Source organism: Chelonoidis abingdonii, chromosome 5 (genome assembly GCF_003597395.2).
Source record: "Chelonoidis abingdonii isolate Lonesome George chromosome 5, CheloAbing_2.0, whole genome shotgun sequence".
Lineage (NCBI taxonomy): Eukaryota > Metazoa > Chordata > Testudines > Testudinidae > Chelonoidis > Chelonoidis abingdonii.
The window spans coordinates 91,867,046-91,890,648 of NC_133773.1; the positions used below are offsets into that span (position 1 = coordinate 91,867,046).

The 23,603-nt window shown below is 40.9% G+C and overlaps 1 protein-coding gene across 1 annotated transcript in view; it reads left to right on the forward strand.

The window, feature by feature from the left end:
• Nucleotides 1-23,603, forward strand: part of LOC116826253 (uncharacterized) — a 76,824-nt gene that overhangs the window by 43,450 nt on the left and 9,771 nt on the right. Inside the window, exon 9 of the mRNA XM_075066747.1 lies at nucleotides 3,817-3,881. Coding sequence (XP_074922848.1) covers nucleotides 3,817-3,881 — 65 coding nt within the window. The remainder of the gene's footprint in view (nucleotides 1-3,816; nucleotides 3,882-23,603) is intronic.

The window sequence follows — 23,603 nt, forward strand, 5'->3', positions numbered from 1 at the left end:
CCCCCAAGCACCAAAAAAAAAAAAAAAAGAAGCTGCGATTGCGATCTGCGGCAATTCAGCAGGAGGTCCTTCTCTCCAAGCAGGAGTGAGGGACCCTCTGCTGAATTGCCGGCAAATACCTGAAAGTGCCACCCTGCTCCGGAGTTGCCGCCCCAAGCACCTGCTCGATAAGCTAGTGCCTGGAGCCGGTCTTGCTGGCAGGTAATTATTGTCTCCATTATACAGATGGAAAAGCTGAGACAAAGGTGAAATGACTTGCCCAAGGTTATAGAGAAAACTATAGTCAGAGACAGAGTTTGAGTTTAGGAATCCCTAGCATGGAAGGTTAGTTTATGTTCTAATCCACACCTTCAGTTATGTATCAGAGGGGTAGCCATGTTAGTCTGGATCTGTAAAAGCAGCAAAGAGTCCTGTGGCACCTTATAGACTAGCAGACATATTGGAGCATGAGCTTTTGTGGGTGAATACCCGCTTTGTCAGATGCAACCTTTAGTTATGATGGTGCAAGTCAGTGTGTGTGGACAACCATATTCCAGAATAAAATTTACAAAAATGACATAATATAAATTGAAAAGGGTGGTCTTATTCCAGAATAAGAGTGTCCACACACAGACTTGAACTGACATAAATAATTGTCTGAATTAAAACCATTTTAGTTGTTTGGGATCCCCTTTGTATGTAGATGAACCTTTACTCTTGTGCGTAGACCACATCTCTCATTTAAATGTATTTGATACAAAGGATATTAAGCGAAATGTCAGTCTAACTATTTGTGGGGTATGTTAAAAATAAAAGCATGCACAGGATTGTTATTATGAATGAAGCGATAATGAGAGGCAGCTTGTTCTAATGGAGCCAAATTCTAGCCATGGCCCTAACGCGGATTCGCTGTGTCTTAGACAAATCACTTAACCTCTCTGTGCCCATTTCATCATCTGTAAAATGGAAATAGTTCTTCCCTACATCATTGAGGTTGGAGGATGAATTAGTTAAGATCCAATGCTCCCGTCCCTTTATGAAAGCAAAGGGGAATTTGACCTGGTGCAATGGTGGGATTGTCGGCTCCGTAACATGCTCTCTCTTTCTCACAACCCCATGTAAGCCATTTAGAAGAATGTAGGCTCTGTGTGTGGGGGATGAAATAGGAGGGAGCAAGTTTTGGAGGTGGTTTTCATGCATACCTCCATTGTGCCACCCTCAAACACATGGAAGGGCAAACGAGCACAAGTTAATGCTGATTCAGTCAGCATAATCTTCAGTATATTCCCTATCCACATTCTGATCCTTTCAACATCTGAAGGAGAGTTAAGGAGCCATGCTGTTTGACACAGCCCAAAGTAACATCAGATTCATGCTGTCAGTGGGTTACAGGTAACCAAGAGCCAGGGCATCTAAGGAGATGACCCAGGCCTTTGGTGGCTGTCTCGAGATCTCATTAGATGTGCGGACCTCTCCCTTTGCCATTTCTGTAGAAGTGCAACCTCTCATGGCCCCAGTGGAAGAATGAAGAGAAAAGTTTCTGAGTGCAGACTCATGTCATTTAGAGACTCTTGGATTTAGGGGTGTCTGGGGATCTTAATGTTTATACAGCATTTGAAAATGTAAAGCATCATATAAGAACTATGTGTTACAATAATGCATTTTTTCATTCCACCACAGGTAATTGACTCTTTGCATTCCATAGGATTTAAATATATATATATATATATATATACTTAACAAATGTGGTTCTAAGAGGATTTACTGAGATTTCCTTTTCTGTATTATTTATATTGTTTATTATTGTTAAACACTGACTGCTGAACAAGAGACAATTCTTCCTGAGGAGTTTATAATCTAAATAGACAGATAATGCAAAATGCATCATGAGGTGCACAGAAAGGTCATATATATATCTTCACTTATGTACAGTAGCTTTATGTATGACCCTATGTATTATACAGCTGCAGAACACACAGGTTGCCTGCCTTTTTCAGCAGACTTGTGCTAAAAATCCCCTAAGTTTTCATTTATTTTCAAAAACTTTCTAGCACCTTGAAAATATGAAGTGTGTAAACTGATGCAGTACTGTATTTGTGAGTCTGAAGAGAGTCTACAATAAAAGCCTAAGAGGTGTGAACTGCCCCATTCATCTCAATGGTTGATTTCTGGAACATAAGAATTATACTTGAAGTCAATATTGTCTGTTTGTTTGTAGTGGTGGGTGTTGTAACTGTGTTGGTCCCAGAATATGAAAGAGGCAAAGTGGGTGTGATAATATCTTTTATTGGATCAACTTCTGTTGGTGAAAGATACAAACTTTCAAGCTACACAGAGCTCTGCTTCTCTGTGATAGTTTAAAAGATTGTACCTTCCACTAACAGAAGTTGGTCCAATAAAAGATATTACCTCTATCTACCTAATCTCTTTAATATTGTGTTTCAATTCCAGTGATTTAAACAGAAATATACATCTAATATAATTATCCCACAATCCCAAATTGCCTTTCATTCCCCCCAGATGCCAAAATCTTCAGCATACTGAAAACTAGCAATGTGGGTACAGCATAAAAAAAGTATATGTCTTGTCTTGTCCTTATGCCGTGTGCTCTGGCCTTTTAGACTGATCCTGTGAAAATTTAGGCATATGATTATTTTTGACCACTCTGAATAGTCCTGTTGAAATTGGGATTACTCAGAGTGCACAAGATTAACCACGTACCTAAAGGCAAGGTTTTTTAAGGTATTTAAGTACCTACAAATGCAGATAGGTGATTTTGAAAATCCCATTAGGACTCCAACTGCATCTTCAGGTGCCTAAACACTGTTGCCTTTTTTCAACCCAAGTGGATAGAACATTTTGGGGCCTTGGGGTGTTCTAGCTGGGAGTAGAAATTAGTGATAGGTATTTCTGTAATGCAGTTCTGTTTATTTACCAAAAAAAAGGTACAAACTTCTGTGTTTCTGAACACAGAAGGAATCAAGAACAAAAGGAGCAGGTTTTTTGTTTACAGCCCCAAACCCCTTTAGCCAACAGACTGAAAAACTCTCCTTCTAGCTTTTTCCAGGGACACACTATGCTTACAGGCCACTGTTTGGCTTTCTAACTTTTTGCCTGTGCCTCTGTCTCTGTTTTTGTCTGTCCTCACCTCAGTTTGTGTGTTCTCCTATACACCCACCTGATCAAAATAACCAGTCCGACCCTCCACCCACCTGGCGCTAGTTTCTGGCAGACTCTATTAGGCTTTGTTTTAGGTATGGACCCTTAGCTGTATCTTACAGCTCTCTTACATGGGGATCTCATTCACACATCACTATGAACAAGGTTTTAACGCAACCTATAACAAGGTTTCACCCAGCTCGTAATGGTACTTTTAAAATTCTGGCCCTACAGCTAGGTGTACACTACAGACATCTGTCAGCACAGCAGCGTCGGTCAGGGATGCTGAGAGGTGATCCCTGACTGACATAGCTGTGCTGGCAGAAGTCTATAGTGTAGATGCACTTAGGCCAAACTGTGCTTTTACTGGTACACAGTATGTGTGGCATGTTTGTGGGATGGTTCTGTTATATTGTGCAAAATACAGCTTTGACTTTGAACTGTGTCCACAATAAAAGGCTTTGCTGGTGAAATATACTGGTATTCCTATACTAGTAAAGCACTCCCCTTGTATAGACATAACCTTTTGCAAAATCAAGATCTTCAAACAAGAAAATATTCATTAATTAAGACTTTCTGAAACCTGTCATCAGTTTGTATCTAGTTTAATGGATACTGATACTTTGTTTCCAGTTGCATATTGTTTTCAGATGTACATTTCTCTCTCTTTTGTTGTAGGATTTTGATTGTATTCTTTCAGATTTACTACATGAACAATACCGTGCAACGTGTAACTTCCTAAGGTAAAATTTCTTTCCCTAAATGTTGGATATTGGAGATGAAGTAGTGAGGATGTCTGGAATTCAATTGTATCTGACTCAGTTCAACTGTGTCATGAGAGTTTCATAAAACACTATGTTTTTTGACTTTTTTTTCTCCTGTTGGCATTTATATGAATTGAGTCTGATCTAAAGTGCATTGGAGTTAATTTGAGTCTTTCCACTGACTCCCGTGGGCTTTGGACCAGGCCTTAAATGACAGACAGGGGGTGCTGATAAATATTCTTATGGATCCATCCACATATTGAGACAAATTTTATCTCTGATGTAAGGTGGCACTACTCCCATGGAATTGTCTGGAATAAACTGATTGGTGACTAAAGTTACATGTGGATCAGGAAAAAAGTGTTAGCTCCAAAAACACAAGTTGCATCAGTTTAATTAAAGTTGGATTGTAATTGATCTAGTTAAACTTGTACAAACCCCTGTGTAGTTACACGTATATTGGTTTTAAGATGATTATTTTGGTTTAGCTTGTGCCTGTAAATTTGTCAACGCAAACTAAACCAATATAAGGTAGTAGTAAATTGAATTAAGAAAGTTCAGACATGGTTTTTCATTGGCTTAACTAAATCGCCTTAACTTCACACCTTTAGTTAAACTGGTGCAATTTTCTGTGTAGACCTGACCTTAATGGGTTTAAATGATAAAGCAATCTATCCTGCACTAATCGGGCATTCACTGAGTGTGCAAAATTGGCCATATTTGAATATCAGTTCCTACCCATGCCTGCTTTCTGACCCACTTCCACCCATGTGTGTAACTTAAACTACTGTTTGAATCACCATTTACTTTGGCTAATTGCAGGAAGGACTATGCATTAGCAACATCATTTATCTGTCTTCTTTTCATATTGTCATTACTAGGCCCCTGCTAGACCTTGAAATATAGTCTTGCTTGTATAGAGGCTAGTTATTAGTATTGTACACTTTGCAAAATTGTATGGCAAATGCTGGTTTGGCAACACAGAGAATGTTCAGCAGTTTCAACTCATTTGACTGAATATAAAATACTGACTCCAAAATGAAATTCTGGAAGGTTTTATTCAATAGGCCCCTCCATTGTTTAAAAACATTTGTTTTTAATTTCATTCCAAAATAAATATAATCTTTTGGCTTTGTCTATTGCAGTGGTTCTCAAACTCTTTTTTTCACAGAGCACTTGAAAATTGCTGAGGATCTCAGCAGAACACTTAATGATCTTTCCAAATGTTGTTTGTACCGTTAGCTAATTATTGTAAAGCGCTTTGGATAAAAGCACTATATAAAAAAACCTTATTAATGCACCTCTACCCCGATATCATGCGACCTGATATAACACGAATTCGGATATAACACGGTAAAGCAGTGCTCCAGGCAGGCGGGGCTGCACACTCCGGTGGATCAAACAAGTTTGATATAATGCGGTTTCACCTATAACGTGGTAAGATTTTTTTGGCTCCCAAGTACAGTGTTATATTGGGATAGAGGTGTAATGTTTTTTTGTTCTACAAATAAAAGCCCACAACTCATAATTTAATATCAGTAGTGTTACATTTCTAATGCGATGGATGTGCTCTCTCTCTCCCGCTGCGGTAGCCCCTGACCTGGGGCTGGGCAGCAGGGGGCAGGAAACGGGGAGGTGTCTCTTCCTTTCTCCCCTACCGCAACAGCCTCCGAGCTGGGTCTGGGAAGGAGGGGGGGTCTCTCCCAGCAGCCACAGCCCTGTAGCTGGAAAAATTTGCCTCTTTCTCTGGCTGCCGCAGCCCTGCACATCTCAAATTCACCCCATCCCCTTTTCTCACCCCACTGCCCCCTCGCACGTACCCTGTGTTCCCCCCCCGGCCACAACCTCACCTTACATGTGCATCTTCTCCAGGGTTCAGGCACCTAATTAGTGGAGCCACTTCTGTGAGGCTCCACTAATTAGGTGGGTGGCCCTTCATTCTCTCCTGTGTGGCCACCCAGATGTGTACCTTATAGGGAACTATCCGCGGACCACCTGAATGTAGCATGCAGACCACTGGTGGTCCGCGGACCACAGTTTGAGAACTTCTGGTCTATTGCTTTGAATGTATTTTTGGCAATATGAGCTGCTTTACCTGTCAGATGCTCATTTTGTAGGCAGTAGTGTGTGACCAGTCTTTCCAAAATGTGTTTGTTTGAGGACATTACTGTTTTATTTTCCATTTTCTCCAGAATAAATTATGCTTGTTCTCCCCCTCTCCTTGTATTGTTCTTCTTCAAGTAATGTCCCTGTAGGTGTTCCACTTTTCGGTGTGCATATGTGCCGTGTGCTTTTGATTGGAAACGTTTGGTAACAGTGCCCATTCAGTCTGCACATGCACCCTAGCTAGCCTTGTGCCCTATAACAAGGATATACAGAGCCATGTTGGACAAACTGCCATCAGTTCGTTTTCAACAGTCTTGGCCTGAGACGGAGTGTTTTGCAGTGCATCTTCTTAGCTAGTTTACCTTAGGGAATAGTTATTCTTGTTTAACTATTTTTGGTTTTAGCTTTTGCCATTTAGCTCTTTCTAGTTTTTATCCATATTAGCAGGTTTCTTTGAGAGGAGACTTCTTCAGGAAACTCCCACTTCCCCAATGTTTCTCCTTCCTTTGGAGGAGGAGGCCATCTTGGGTTATACCTAAATACCTGGATTTGTACCTTGCCTTACTTGTTGGGATCCTACCCCAGTTAGTGCAGTCACTCTCACTTTATCCACTGCTTAGGGGATTACCTATGTTCCATCTAAGTGTAAAATTTGTTCAGGGTTTATGAGTAGGTCTAGAAAGAACAGGGAGATAAAGCTTGGACTTCTAATTATGGTGCACTCCCTTTGATCTGCCTCTGACCCAGGCCCTAATACCCCCTATATAGCAGTTTTCCAGTGAACACAATGACCCTGTAGCCTCTGCAGTCAGCTCACCCATTAGATCTTTGCAGGAAGAACCATGGAAGATAGTACCAAGACTTCCAGAAAGAGGAGCTCCAGATCCTGTCAGAGAGAAATGGGTGCCTAGGCCACCACAGAGACCTGCAGTTCCAGAGATCTCACATCCCCAAAAGGGTACTGCTGAGGCTCAAAGTTCTCCTGGTACTGAGGACCCCTCCTCATCTAAGGTTTCAGATACTTCTAAGTCACAGTGTACTCAGCATCGCTTGATACTCAAGCCAGCCCTGGTACCAGCCAGCTAGGATCGTGGTGCTAGGGTCTCTAAGGACTCTGTTTTGAAGAAGCTGTTACTGGCTGCAGCCTCTGCTTCTTCCATGTTATCTACCATACCCAAGGTGAAATCACAAACGGATTGACCAATGCCATTGAAGCCAAAGTCATCATCAGTACCACTAGTTCTCACTGCCAGGCCTCACCCGGTTTCTGCACAGATTCACCTGGTACCACAGGAGTTTAGATTATCCAGGGACTTATTTGTCTTTGATTCTGAGTCCCCTCTGCTTATGGGTGCAGAAGACTCTTCGTATTGGAGCTTCATCTGTCGCCAGTATCACATCATTCTCCGGTACAGTCTTGCTCCCCAGTACCCACTAGAAAGGACAGACAACTTGCCTAAAACCCACCCCTGACTGGCCCTCCCATAGGCTAAGAGGAGCATAACTTCTCTGACTCTGATTTCCATGTGAGGCTCAGGTGATTACCAACTCGGAGTTCCCTCTCCGAGATCTTTTCTGAGAGAGAAACTTCAAGACACAGGCAGACTCAAGTCCCTCTTTAGACTTCCTGGTATGACTAATAGACTCATAGACTCATAGGTCAGAAGGGACCAATATAATCATCTAGTCTGACCTCCTGCATAAAGCAGGCCACAGAACCCTACCCATCTACTTCTGTAACAACCCCTAACCTATGTCCGAGATATTGAAGTCTTCAAATTGTGGTTTGAAGACCTCAAGCTGCAGAGAGTCCACCAGCAAGTGACCCATGCTCCAATGTCACCCCCCTGGAGAGGAAGGCGAAGAAATCTCTAGGAGCTCTTAGCAATTGCCCTCGGAGGAAAGTTCCTTCCATGACCCCAAACATGGGCGATCAGCTACACCCTGAGCATGTGGCAAGACTCACCAGACCAGCACTCAAGGAAAGAACTCTCTGCAGCAACTTCAAAGCCCATCCCATCCAACGATTCCCATATCCCATCACAGACCATTGAGCAGACTTATCTGCTGATAATCCAAGATCAATTGCCAAAATTAAACTATCCTATCATACCATCCCTTCCATAAACTTATCAAGCTTAGTCTTAAAGCCAGATATGTCTTTTGCCCCCACTACACCCCTCGGAAGGCTGTTCCAGAACTTCACTCCTCTAATGGTTAGAAACCTTCATCTAATCTTGGATACCTCCTTTTCTGTATGGCCTTCCTCAGTTGCCATATTGGGATCTGTGGGCTGCTTATCAGCAACAGTTCTCCAGAGCACCCCGCTATACCCTGGGGAGTGCCAGAGGCAGCAATTATCTGCTCTTCGTGTTCCTCCACATCTCTGTCACAGGAGGAATCTTTAGAGGAGCAGCAGAATAGGGCTGATGAGGATGCTACCCCACAGACATCTTCTCCTCTTCCCCCAATGAGGTGGTGATATATCAGGTGGATTTGCACTCCCAAGCTGTGGCATTCCATCACTGATGAGTAGAAACACTTCCACGACATCGATTATGGTTGCTGAGCTGAGCATTACATGGCTGTGACTTACAGTATATTATTCGAGTAACAGTAACACCCTTTGGTGGGGAGCTTTTTTTCTTCCTATTTGCCTCAGGCTCTGAGCTCATCATGGGATGCAACGTATCTGTTAAAGGTTCTAAAAATGATAACTATTATGCCTTCAGTAAAAGTAATTAACATTCAAAGAGCACTCTTCATATCCATACTACTTTACTGACATTGGGCCAAATCATGCTATTTTAGCTCAATTGAGGTACTTTGAATTAATGCTAATGAGACTGTGAGTAGACTTTAACCTACTGTCTAATCTTTTCAACAACAGTGTGAGAGGGAGACAAGTAGTAGTATTCTCTTTTTACAGGTGGGGAAATTGAGACAGAGAAGTTAAATGGCTTGCTCACATGCTCAGGGTTTAGCTGATTGCCATATTTGGGGTCGGGAAGGAATTTTCCTCCAGGGCAGATTGGCAGAGGCCCTGGAGGTTTTTCGCCTTCCTCTGCAGCGTGGGGCATGGGTCGCTTGCTGGTGGAATCTCTGCAGCTTGAGGTCTTCAAACCACAATTTGAAGACTTCAATATCTCGGACATAGGTTAGGGGTTGTATAGAAGTGGATGGGTAGGGTTCTGTGGCCTGCTTTGTGCAGGAGGTCAGACTAGATGATCATATTGGTCCCTTCTGACCTATGAGTCTATGAGTAGCAATTAGTGTCTGTTCAGATTAGATCCTGGGAAGGCCTGTGATCAAACTACTAGATCACACACCTCTCAACAAATAAGCTCTAATTCTGGCTTATTATAAATTTATTTAAGAAAAATACAATTCCATATTACAGATAGAAAAATGACCGCCAGATGGTGCTATGCAATAGGTAATGAAATAATTCAGGCAGGGAAAATACACTGCTGTGTTTCATTTTGTGAGGGGCTGAGCATAAGGAATTCCTCTGAGGAAAATGATCGTGTGAGTAAGGGACCACCATCCACAATCATTAGAAAAATGGGACAAATTTATGTATATTCCTAGCAGTGGCATGTGATTTCACAAGTCAATAACATTCTTAAATCTTCTGGGGTTCTGCATATTGCCACCAGACTACCTGCTGATATGAGTGGATATAAATTGAGGACAGCAATTGTATCAAATTATACACAACAAATCGTGTGCTGCTGCATTATGCACCGCATTCAGCACCTGGTGGATTTAAGATGTAGTCACAAATAGAGCACATTACAGTAGTCTAATCTTACACAACGAGGACATGAATCATAGTGAAGTGCACATCCAAAAGAAAAGGTTGCTGTTTCCTAGCCTGATGCAAATAAAAGAAAGTTACCCTGCCTATTCAACAACTGGGAATCTAACCAGGCTCTCAAGTTATAAATACAAGTAGCCTCAAACAGACATCATCCTCACCATATTCCCTAACCCATCAATGTTCCCTCTGTATAATATAAATTGAAGATCTTCCCCAAAGCATGTTAAAATCAATGGAAAGACTCCTACTGACATCAGTAAGTTTAGGATAAGACCATTCTGTGAGCCTTAGTCCACTCACTCTCACCCATACTCATGTTCATCCAGGCATTGGCTAAAGGTACACAACTGTATCATCTGGCTGAGAAGAGAAGGAAACAGATGGGTCTTGTGTGTGTACTGAAGGCATCACAATTACATGTTATCACTATCCCTTCCTATAGCCCCACATACATTTTTAATAGGAGAGGGGACATGTTGGGACCCTATATGAACTCCACATGAGTGCACCCTGGAGGAAGAATAGCAACAGCCCAATGTGACATTCTTCAAAATCGGAGAGAAAAGAGGGAAGCCATTTAAGGGCAATGCCATGCACTCCTCCTGGAGTCTGGGGATGAGTCAACAACACTTTATAATCAGTAGTATTAAATGCAGTGGATAAATCTAGTAATATCAGTATGAACATGTCATAGTATTTTATCCCCAATCTGAACCTTAGAGTCCAAAAAATGAGGTACTAGCATGAATTCCTCTAAGCTTAATTACCAGCTTAGATATGACAAGCTGCCACCACCCAAAAATATATAGTGTTTTGGGGCACTCTGGTCCCCCCAAAAACCTTCCCTGGGGACCCCAAGACCCAAATTCCTTGAGTCTCACAACAAAGGGGAATAAACCATTTCCCTTCCCCCTCCTTTCTTCCTCCTCCCAGATCTTTCCCACCCTGGGTACACTAGGAGAGAGAGACAGATTCAAGCTCCGTGAATCTAAACAAAGGGATTCCCCTTTTCCCCCTCCCTTCTTTCTCCCTGTCTCCCACCACTTCCCTGGTGAGTACAGACTCAATACCTCAGCCTGAACCAGAGGAAAAAAATCAGTTCGGTATTTTAAAAGAAAAAGCTTTTAATAAAAGACAGAAAGAGTAAAAATAATCACTGTAAATTCAAGATGGAATATTACACGGGTCTTTTAGCTTATAGGAAAATGTGAAAAAGCCTCCTCAGCGAAATAGCAATTTAAAATACTTTCAGCCAAATACACATTAAAACTCTACCAGCCAGATATAAGTTGCAAATACAGAAACTAATCAAAAGACTATAACCACCTTTTTACTCAATACTCACTATCTGAATATATAAGAGACTGTAGCAGCGGAGATGGCAAGAAACCTGTTGGCACGTTAGTCCCTTTCAGCACTCAGAGAGAACAAAGCAAACCACAAAAACACAAACAAAGGCTTCCTCCATAGATTTGAAGTATCTTGTTCCTGATTGGTCTCTGGTCAGGTGTTGTTAGTTAACCCTTTTCCAGGTGAAAGAGACATTAACCCTTAGCTATCTGTTTATGACTCACTCCCCAAATCGCAGACAGTGGAAATGTCACTGGCGGTGATTTCTTTCGAGAACTTTTAGAATAAACAATTATATACAACACATGCACTTTTACATATACTACTAAGAGTAAACTACAAGACTTCCTACATTTTAAGAACAAATTTAATCAGTGTTTCTGGAAACTCTCACAAGAAGAGTGCATCAGCTACTTTGTTAGAAGCTCCTGAAATGTGTTGAAATTTAAAATCAAAATTTGGAGAGCTAAACTAATCGAAGAAGTAGGCATGAGGACGAATGGGTACAACTGGATATTAGGGTTATAGATTGAAATTAGTCGAAGGTTCTTAACCATTAGGGAGTGAAGTTTCTGGAACAGCCTTCCGAGGGAAGTAAGTGGGGCAAAAGAGCTTATCGGGCTTTAAGACTAGACTGATAAGGTATATGGAGGGCATGTTATGATGGATGTTTAATTTGGGCAATTGATTTTATTCGCGCAGATAAGTTGCTCAATGGTCTTGAGGGATTGTTGGATGGATAGAAAGTGGATAAGGAAAAGTTATTTACTTATTCCCATAATACAAGAACTAGGGGTCACCAAATGAAATTAATAGGTAGCAGGTTTAAAACAAATAAAGGGAAGTTCTTCTTCACATAATGTACAGTCAACTTGTGGAACTCCTTATCTGAGGAGGTTGTGAAGGCTGGGACTATAACAATGTTTAAAAGGGAACTGGATAAATTCATGGTGGCTATGTCCATGAATGGCTATTAGCCAGGAATGGTAAAAAATGGTGTCCCTAGCTTCTGTTTGTCAGAGGATGGAGACGGATGGCAGGAGAGAGATCACTTGATCATTGCCTGTTAGCTTCACTCCCTCTGGGGCACCTGACATTGGCCACTGTCAGTAGACACATGCTAGGCTAGATGGACCTTTGGTCTGACCCAGTGCGGCCATTCTTATGTTCTTAAACGGCTACTGCCTTGTTAGAGCAGCTTTCTCCTTCAGAGAAGTGCTATTTGGAGAAGACCTAGAGAAGGTAGCCAAAGAGTTCTCTCTTGCATATCTTCTGTTTCAGCATTGTAGGTCCTTCTCACTCAGGCCCACAACCTTCTCCTGTCACAGCACTTTTTTATCTTTTTGCAGAGGCTCTTTTAAGCCTGGGGTAACCTTATAAGACTCACTAAAAGCGTTACGGATATGATTAATTTCCTCTTAGTCTCCCCAAACACCTTTTGAAGGACAGCCCCTACTAATTTGTTTACCGTTTGCTAGGGATTTGTTCAGATATCTGGGCTCGAGAGGAGATTACACAAGGAAACATCTACACTCTGTCCCTTGTTGTATTCCTTTTATATTTAGAGAGACAGCCTGGTTTATAATTTTTTCTCATAGACAAGCTCTGGAAATCTCTCATAGGCAAGTCCTCACTGGAAATTCCAACATGGGGCTTCCTAAAGTCTATTGTGATAATCTCTTTGTAGGAGCAAGGCTAGAGATTTGTTGGTCCTAGTCTGTTTTGGTCCCAAACAAGTTGGAAAGATTTTGGCCCATCCTGGACTTAAACCACTTCAGAAATTGAATTTGCTGGATTTATTTCCAGCTGGAAAATCCTCCGTTCCATTCTGCTCTTCTGGTTTCTGGAGCATTTCCTTCACTCCATAGACCTCAAGGATGCTTATTTTTGTGTGTCTGTCACTGAATTTTCCCAAACTCTGTGCTTTGACTTGTTCTCAGCTCCCATAGTTGCACAATAAGACCTTATTATAACAGTTTGCCAGTAGTATATTTTCCATTAAGTGGAATTTCCCAATTTTTTTTCCCTGGGGAAACAAAGGAAAAAATAAAATCCTTCTTCTTCTAGCAGATCATCGCTTGCATATTTTTGGCATCATATAAAATTATTGACATGAAGTTCTGTTTAGATCAGGGAGCTAATGATTTTTTTATTGACATTAAACAGGAAATCACTTAATGTCAATTAATCATCAATCATGTAATATAAATTAGTGCTCAGGTATTATTATGATGGATTCCTGGGGAATACATTGTGATAGACAGATCTGAAGTAGATGCATCTGCTAAATTATTTGTAACATGGAAAAAACATTTGTATTAAATGGACTGGAGATGATATTAATACTTGACTGTATTACTACTAAGAAAGAAGTGGATTGACTGGATCTTTAAATGGCAGTGATTGACCATATTTTTTCCTCCTTGTTATCTAGTAGAGGGACTCATATTACTCTCTGTTAAAGAGTGTTTCCTTGGAGAAACTAAGATAATGAGGACTACCACTGCCTGCCACCTCCTTCCCCTTATTAATAGAAATCCAATCATGTAAGATACACCCACTTGAGTCTATTTTAGGGGATGTCTTCTCTGCAAAGTTAGCCAGGATTAGTCCAGCAGTTGCGGAGCATCCCCATTGCAAATTGCTACCTGTGCCAGACCTGTATTAAAGAGTCCACAGTGATGCTGTACTGGCCTGTGTACTTGAATGGATTTCTGGTGGGATAGCCTGTGGTTCTTGGTGGGGCATGAAACTGGATTGCTCTATGAAGTCATTCAAAGGGGGCTCTCTTCCCCCTCCCCTCCCCCCAAGCAGGAACTGCTGTCCATGGTAGTGATGTGAGAACAATACTTTATGTAAATAACTTCCAACTGGACTTACTTTTTATTAGCACAGACAGTTCTGAAGGTAAAAGCCAACAGTGTTTGGCAGCAATAACTTTTAATGAGAATACCATCAGGGAATACAGACTGGAAACTGTAAATTGATTTGTAATGTACCTGACTGGCTTTTCTGCCTCTCTTTCTTTCCTGTCAACTGAATATAAAATTATTATTTTGGGGACACTTCCCCAAATTTGAGTTTTACTGATGTCACACCACAGTTTTACCAGAAGGCTGGCGTCAGCCTCTGGCTAATGGGCAGCACAGAAAGGAGGATTTCTTGGATGACATCTGTTCAATTGCTGTGGAAATGCTTCCGAAAATGAGCTGGCAAACATGGGGTAAAATGCTGATCCAGTAAAAGTAAGTTCAGTGCAGAAGAGAAGACATAGACAAGAATGCACAACCCAGGTGGAATTGTGGAATAGGACTGGAGAGTAACAGAACCCAGGCTTGATTAGCCTGCATGTACATGGCATTGTAAATAGGTTACTAGCCAGAGCTGGAGTGAAACCTAAGGTCAAGCCTATACCCTCAGCCGTGCTGTCACTCGGCGTTAAAGCACTCTTAGGCTTGGGTTAGAAGTGTACGGAAGGGAGGTTGGGTGATACCTAGGCTAGAGCCCAGGCTAACTCTGTGATGAAGACATACCCACAAGTGTTTTACAGAGCCACCCACCCTCTTATCTGAGCACCTAAGGAATAGTCTCTGCTCGGTTCTTCAGAGGTCTGGGGGGTTATTCCCCCTTGGCTCCAAATTTGACAAGCACTTGTGGATCACAGGTGAAAAAGTTCACCATCATTGAGCATTTTATCCCATTTATGTCCTGAGACAGTGTCCGTATTCAAGTAAATATCCATACTCCCTCCACCTGATCTTTGAATTTCTGTAAAATAGATTTTTTCATATATCTGAAGTGCAGAATTAAAGCTGAAATCTCATCTTGAATTAATCTGACTGAGCTAAATTCACTGTTAGTGTAAATCTGTTGTCTTCAGGGACTCCATTTGATCCATTGTTGTCTCTCATATGTGGTTCCATTGGGACAATCAATCATAATGGGAAAATATTTGTATAATTGCTCAACAAAACATGTTATAGTCAAATTCTTAGCCATGTTTTTCATTTTCCTTTTTCAGATTGCCTCTTCTTTTCTCTTGACAAACCATCTCTTACTTCCCCTTCCTTTGCTATCCTATGCATTTTTCATTGTATACCGCTGCGTATCAGCATTACTCACATCACAAGTGTTTCTGTTAGTAGTCTTTTGGGATTGCTTGTGAATTAACCATGTCCTCAGCAATAATACTTGCTCATAACTGAGTGAGGTCATGAAAGAATTTGAGCCTTTAATCTGCATTTGTGGAACCTTTCCTCATAATTTGTGTGTGCATGTGAAATTTTTTGCAGCTTTTCCCCCCTACTTTTTTTAAACGAACCCATTTGATGGCATTAGATGAGAAGAGACAGAGTGTTTTTGTTTACATTTTTATTTTTAAAACAAAAAATGAGCTTTATCTATAAATGACTGTTCCAAAGAACATAGTAAATGGTCACAGAAACAAGATTCTAATGCAGTTCACAAAAAAAGTGTATCACCTTAAATTTATTTCAGCAGTCATTTATCTAAATTTGCTAGTTAACTTAGGTTCATGTACAAACTTACAATATTAAGGTCTTTATAGTCCTTCCACTATTAAGTAATACATCTTTTACATTTTTTTACTTGATAAACATAATATTTGCCATATCTGATATGTAAATACATTGAAACATGTTTATCATATAAGTGCAGCTTTAACAACTTTTGAAATATTTAATTTACTTTTAAACCAAAATGTGTTATTGGATGGTGCAATCTATCATGGAAATTCATATTTAGTAAATTTTAAAAAGGCCATTTTTCACTTCAGATGCCACAAAGCCTTATGTGTCACATCAGGGAATACTTAAAATCTTTCATTTATCATGTAGAAGCACAATAATAGCCATATTCTAATCTCCAATCAAGGGCAAGCATCACAGTTTACTTGAAAAGAAACTGATTACTTGAGCATACCATAAATCCTCCTAAAGTCTGCATGGTAACAATCACTGCGACATGCTTATTGAAGTTAATGGGAGATTTTCTACTGATTTGAAGTTGGGCTTTGAGTCTGGCTCCAAAAGCACATGATACATTGTCATTTGTCCTCTTCACAAAAATATTGATTTATTACATATATTTTTATCATACTAATTGTAGATTTCCAAAAGTATCTGAATCCACTAATATTTTATGTTAATAATATTTAGGGGTGGGATGTGACAAATTTCATCCCAGAGAGTTTTTAAAAATATATTGAATATTGTGCACAGTCTCCAGATTTTTTAGATCTAGTGAAATATCTCGTTATTTTCAGTGTATCACACTAATGTCACCAACACGTCTTCCAAAGAAAAGAGTTTTGTTTTTCATATATCAATTTTCTTTCTTTTTTTTGTCTTGCCTAGTCTGTCCATGTGTTTTTGGTCTTTTTAATTTGATCTATGCTTTCTGATTGCCACAGTGTGTGCACCTTCTTATTTGATTTTCCTATCTACTATTTTAAATCCCTGCCTATTTTTCTATTCATTTTGCTGTTTCTTTGTGCTGTTTCTATCTCAGGGCTCAGTCCTGAGTATAAAGAGCTGCAAACTCCCACCAGTGTGTGCAGCGTCTACCCCCAGGAGCCTTCTCACCAGCTTGTGGACCATGCAGGGAGTGAAATTGTGAGAAGCCGTTGTGTCAGGGGTGTAGAAAAGCTTCTTACAGGCTTCCTTCCCATCACCCTCATGTAAACAGGCTAGTCATGATCCAAACCTAAATTATTAGTGTGACAGCAACACAACAAATATAATCAGAAAAGAGACAAGTAAGCACCATTTCTTAACCCTTCCTTGAAAACTCTGTCTAGTCAAAGCACAAGTATTAACAAGTGTCACCAAAGAGTATTATAAACTCTCCATTGTATGCTCTGGTTCGCCTTTGAAGATTGCCTCATGCTATGTGTGGTGGAGATTCTTTTTAAACATGACTGAACATTTTATGCTCATCCTACAGTATTTCAGTACCTATGCACCTATCTGTCTGTATCTATCCGTTGTCCCTTGTCTTGTCTTATACTTACAATTTAAGTTCTTCAGGGGCAGGCACTGTCTTTTTGTTCTGTGGCCACATAATGCCTAGCACAGTGGGGTCCAGATGAATAACTGGGGCTCCTAGGTGCTGTGTTAATACACATAACAACAGTTACTATTATCAGTGAGCCTTTGAGGAATTTCAAGGGTATATCTGTTTAATGTATTACATAAGAACATAAGAACAGCCGTACCAGGTCAGACCAAAGGTCCATCTAGCCTAGTATCCTGTCTGCCGACAGTGACCAATGCCAGGTGCCCCAGAGGGAGTGAACCTAACAGGCAATGATCAAGTAATCTCTCTCCTGCCATCCATCTCCACCCTCTGACAAACAGAGGCTAGGGACACCATTCCTTACCCATCTTGGCTAATAGCCATTTATGGACTTAACCACCATGAATTTATCCAGTTCCCTTTTAAACGCTGTTATAGTCCCAGCCTGGCAGCACTGTCTTTTTGTTCATGTGGCCACATAAGTGCCTAGCACAGGTGGGGTCCAGATGTGATAACTGGGGCTCTAGGTGGCTGTTTTAATACACATAACAACAGTTTACTATTATCAGTGAGGCCTTTGAGAATTCAAGGGTATATCTGTTTAAGTGTTACTAAGAACATAAGAACAAGCCGTACCAGGTTCATGAACAAAGGTCCATCTGTAGCTAGTATCTGTCTGCCGACAGTGCAATGCCACAGTGCCCCAGAGGAAGTATACCTAACAGTCATATATCAAGTAATCTAGCTTCCTAACCATCCATCTCCAACTCTTACAATAAGAGCTAGGGACACCATTCCTTACCCATCCACCTAATAGTCATTTATGGACTTAACACCATGAATTTATTCAGTTCCCTTTTAAACGCGTTATAGTCCAGCCTGGTCAACTCTCAGGTAAGGAGTTCCACAAGTTGACGTGTGCGCTTGTGAAGAAGACTTCCTTTTATTTGTTTTTAACCTGCTGCCCATTGAATTTCTTTGGTGACCCTGGTTTGTATTTATGGGGAATAAGTAAATAACTTTTCCTTATCCACTTTTGCTTCGATCATGCATGATTTTATATACCTCTATATATTCCCCTTAGTTCCTCTGTCGCTGAAGAAGTCCTAGCCTCTTTAATCTCCGTCATATGGGAGCCTCTCAAACCCCTAATCATTTGTAGGTTGCCTTTGCGGAACCTTTCTAGTGCAGTATATCTTTTTGAGATGAGGAGACAACATCTATGTACGCAGTATTCAAGATGTGGGCCGTACAATCAATTTATATAAGCAATAATATATTCTCAGTCTTATTCTTATGTTCCCTTTTTAATGATTCCTTAAACATCCTGTTTTGCCTTCTTTGACGCCTCTGCACACTGGTTGTGGACATCTTCAGAAACTACTCCCACGATGAACTCAGATCCTTTTTCCTGACTCGTTGTAGGCTAAGATTAGCCCATTATATCTGTGTTAGTTGGGTTATTTTTTCCATGTGCATTTACTTTACAATTTAATCCACATTAAATTTCAGTTTGCCATTTTGTTGCCAATCATTAATTTGTGAAATCTTTTTAAGTTCTTCACAGTCTCTTTGCGTCTACTATCTTGAGTAGTTTAGTAGGCATCTGCACTTTACACCTCCTGTTTTACGCTTTCTCAGATCATTTATGAATAAGCTTAATAGGATTGGTCCAGGACTGACCCTTAGGGAACACCACTAAGTTACCCCTCTCATTTTAGGAATTACCATTAATTCCTCCTATTGTTCCTGTCTTTTACCAGTTCTCTGTCATGAAATGTGACCTTCCTTTTATCCCATGACAGGCTAATAGTAAGAGCTTTCGTGATGACCTTGTCAAAGGCTTTCTGAAATCTAAGTCACTACATCCACTGGATCCCCTTGTCACTTTGTTGACCCCTTCAAGAACTCTATAGATTGTAGACAGGATTTCCCTTTACAGAACTATGTTGGATACTGCTCAACAGTTTATTGTTTTTCTATATGATGCAATTTTATTCTTGACTATTGTTTCCATAAAAAATTTTTTGGGGGCCCAGTACCAATGTTAGACTTCGGTCTGAATTCCGGGATCCACTCTAGAGGCCGGGATCACCTCTAGAGCCTTTTTAAATATTGGTGTTACATTAGCTAACTTCCAGTCATTGGGTACAGAAGCTGATTTAAAGGACAGGTTACAAACCCAAGTTAATAGTTCCGCAACTTCACATTTGAGTTCTTTCAGAACTCTTGGGTGAATGCCATCTGGTCCCGGTGACTTGTTATTGTTGAGTTTATCAATTAATTCCAAAACCTCCTCTAGAGACACTTCAATCTGTGACAGTTCCTCAGATTTGTCACCTAGAAAAGCCGGCTCAGGTTTAGGAATCTCCCTAACATCCTCAGCCGTGAAGACTGAAGCAAAGAATCCATTTAGTTTCTCCGCAATGACTTTATCGTCTTTAAGCGTTCCATTTGTATCTCGATCATCAAGGGGCCCCACTGGATTGTTTGGCAGGCTTCCTGCTTCTGATGTACTTAAAAAACATTTTGTTATTACCTTTGGAGTTTTTGGCTAGCCGTTCTTCAGACTCCTCTTTGACTTCTCTTATTACACTCTTGCACTTAATTTGGCAGTGTTTATGCGCCTTTCTATTTGCCTCACTAGGATTTGACTTCCACTTTTTAAAGGAAGTCTTTTTATCTCTCACTGCTTTCTTTGGGTGCCATTGTGTTCCTTTATTGTAGAACATGCTGTATGTGTGTTGAGTATGAAATCATTTGTGAAGAATGACACCAGGATGATTATCAAATTGAATTGTCATCTCTATGCATTATAATGCAATTTTATTTAGTTAAGCAGCAGATGTATAATGAAATTAGAATTCATAAATCATTTATCAGGTTATTTCTATCATTATTCCATAACAGCCTAGTCTTTTTAGGGAGATTTTCTTCCTTTCCCTGAGCCCAATTTAATTTAAAACAAAAATATGTCTGGGTTTCTCATGACAGAAGCCCTGAAAAATTAAATTTTTAATGGCTTCTGGACATTTTAAAAAATTGAATCAGGCACCTTATGAGAACATTGATCCTTCCTCTGCAGATCTCTTTAAATTTATCCTATGAACATATAATTTCCAGGCACTGCAGCCTGACTGGAAATCCATCAGTCACATGGAAAACCGGTAGTATTTTGTTCTGACACATTTATAAATACTAAGTATAAAAAAATTGGTAAAATTGAAAAATAATGTTGTTTATACAGTGAAAGGTACCTTGGGATAGAATTTTAAAGTTCCACTTAAAGGTTACCTTGTTGCATTTATTTAATTCTATGCACAATCATTCTGGGTACTGGCCATATAATATATTTAAAACCAACACATTAAATTCAGTTTCCCACAACATACAGCCTGCATCATGAGAAGAAAGTTCCTTGTAGTTGATCTGTAGCTGAAGAAATGCTTGATTAAAACTATTTGCCTTGTGCAGCACATTTAAGATAAGTACCTATGGGCTGAGAAGGTGAGTTCCATAGCGGGGAAAACACTCTGGGTCTGATTCTTATTTACGCTAAGGCCCCTTTGCATCACTTTGGCTATACAAATTTAGGCTGTGTGTAAAGAGGAACTAGTATAAATCAGAATTCAGGCCTCTGCCTCTAGTCCTTAAAAGTATCTCATGTGATCTTAGTGTTTCAGCTGTAAAGCACTTCTTCCTAGCAAACCTTGTATACTGCAGGGCCACCCGGGGTGGCAAGTGGGGTAATTTGCCCCGGGCTCCGCAGGGGGCCCTACGAGAACGGCCCAGGCTCCCTCCCTGGTCCGACCTCGCCTCTGCCCCTCTCCCAGCGCCTCAGCGCATCCAGGAGCATCCCTGAACAGCTGCAGCATGGCTCTGGTGGGGCTCCTGAGCTCCTCCCTGCTCAGAGCCACCTGGTAAGGGGGCGGGGCTGTGAGCTCCATGCTGAGCGGAGGAAGCTCAGGCCCTGCTGGAATGGTGGTTGGGAAGGGTCTCTGGGGGACAGTGAGGGGACAAGGAGCAGGATGCATCGGGGATTCTGAGGGGGGCAGGCAGTCGGGGGGCAGAAAGTAGGTGGGGATCGGATAGGGGGCAGTGCCAGGCTGTTTGGGAGGCACAGCCTTCCCTACCCTAAAGCTCATTCAGCAGTGTGAGGCTTGCAGAAGAACAAGCTGTTAGCTTTTCCATTAGGGCTACCATTCCTTTCACTTCTCAAATGACAAATTATATTTAATTTCAGTGCCATAGGGAGATTCATGTCAGGGGAGGGTAGCTTCATTTAAAATTAGCCGCTGGAGGAGGGATCACATGAGAAGAGTAATATTCTACACTACCTACCTCCTTCCCAACCCTACCAAGGGAGACTCCCCTCCCCTGCATTCCCTGAGGCTTCACAGGGGTTAATTCAGTGTGGTTCTCAAACTTCTGCACAGGTGACCCCTTTCACATTGCAAACCTCCGAGTGCGACCCCACCCCCTTATAAATTGAAAACACTTTTTTATATATTTAACACTATTACAAATGCTGGAGGCAAAGCGGGGTTTGAGGTGGAGGCTAACCGCTCGCAATCCCCAGTAATAAGCTTGTAACCCCCTGAGGGGTCCCGACCCCTAGTTTGAGACACCCTGGGTTAATTTAATTTTAGCACCCTGTGTCCATTCACATGCATGTGCTATTTTGAGCATTTCACTTTTCACAACATAGGCTCATCCCAGATTCTGGACAAGCTCGAATGCTCATTTCGTGGAGTATGTACATAAGCTATACTAAAGACAAACCCACAGTAACCGTCTCCAGTTTGTGAGGGACCCCATACAGCCTGTCTCTAGGAAACAGATAAGTGCATGGAGGTTAAGTCCATGAATGACTATTAGCCAGGATGGGTACGGAATGGTGTCCCTAGCCTCTGTTTGTCAGAGGGTGGAGATGGATGGCAGGAGAGAGATCACTTGATCATTACCTGTTAGGTTCATTCCCTCTGGGGCACTTGGCATTGGTCATTTGTGTGGTAGAACAGGAATACTTAGGTTGATTAACATGGATGGTTTGACCTTATCATTTGACCTCAGTTAATGGCTGTTCATTCTTTCTTTAAAGCTAATTGGACTAAAAGTTAATGGATATAACAGTATATTAGTAAAGAATTTAGCCAGAGTATCTAGAAAGCCGGAAATCTCGACTGGAGGCTCAAGGGTAGTTTGGTCACAAGCTCGAGGTGGTTCAACAAAGGTTTTGGGAATTGTTTTTTCATTAATAAAGCTAGACTTAATTTTTATTTGTTTCTTTAAAAATTCAAACATTGCAAGAGCAAATTTGGCCACACACTATATGAACCCCAAACATAATTGCAGGATTTTGGATTAAATTAATAAAAACTAAGTTTATAGATTACAAAAAAAAATACCGACAAAACAAAGACTTACTTCAGCTTTTCATGTAAAAACCCAAACAAATTAATTGGAAAGTATTAAAAGCAGACCTATGTCATGATTTATTAATTTGTTTTTTGCTTTTAAAACCCTTAGTTTTCAGTCAAAAAAGTTCTTGACGGAAAATATTGTCCAACACCTTTATGAATTTAGTGACTTTTAACACTAGCTGATACTGAGAACCAGTGACCTTTAAAGAAATCAGTGGGCAATCCTGTGGCACGTTATAGACTAACAGACGTTCTGATTGAGAGCTTCGTGGTGAAACCCTTCGTAATGCAGAGGAATTTAGGAGACCGGTATATATATGCAGCAAGCAAGCTAGAGATAAGAGGTAGTTCAATCAGGGAGGATGAGGCCCTGTCTAGAGCTGAGGTGTAAAACCAAGAGCGGAAATCATCTCACTGTGGTCTGTGTAGTATGTAGATAGATGGTGTTATATCAGCAGGGCCTCATCTCTTCCTGTTGAAAACTCGTTATCTCTAGTCTGCATTGCTAATATATAATACCTGGCCTGGAAAATTTCCACTACATGCATCTGACGAAGTGGGTGTTCACCCAGAAGCTCATATTCCAAACGTCTGTGCCTATAAGGTGCCACAGGATTACACCACTGATTTCATCCAGATAACACGGCTACTCTCTGATACTTGACGCACATGGCAGGCACTGCATTACTGTCATGGGTGGAAATCCATCAACCTCATGAAGAAACTTGCACAAATACAGACAGATATCATATTCCTTTCCAAATTCAAATGGATGACTCAATAAGGTAAAAAATCACTGCTATCTACATACTACACAGACCACAGTGAGAGATCTCCTGTTTGGTTTACACCTCAGGCTAGACACAGGCTATCCTCCTGATTGAATAACTCGTTTATCTCTAGCTTGCTTGCTAGCTTATATATACCTGCCCCTGGAAATTTCCACTACATGCATCTGACGAA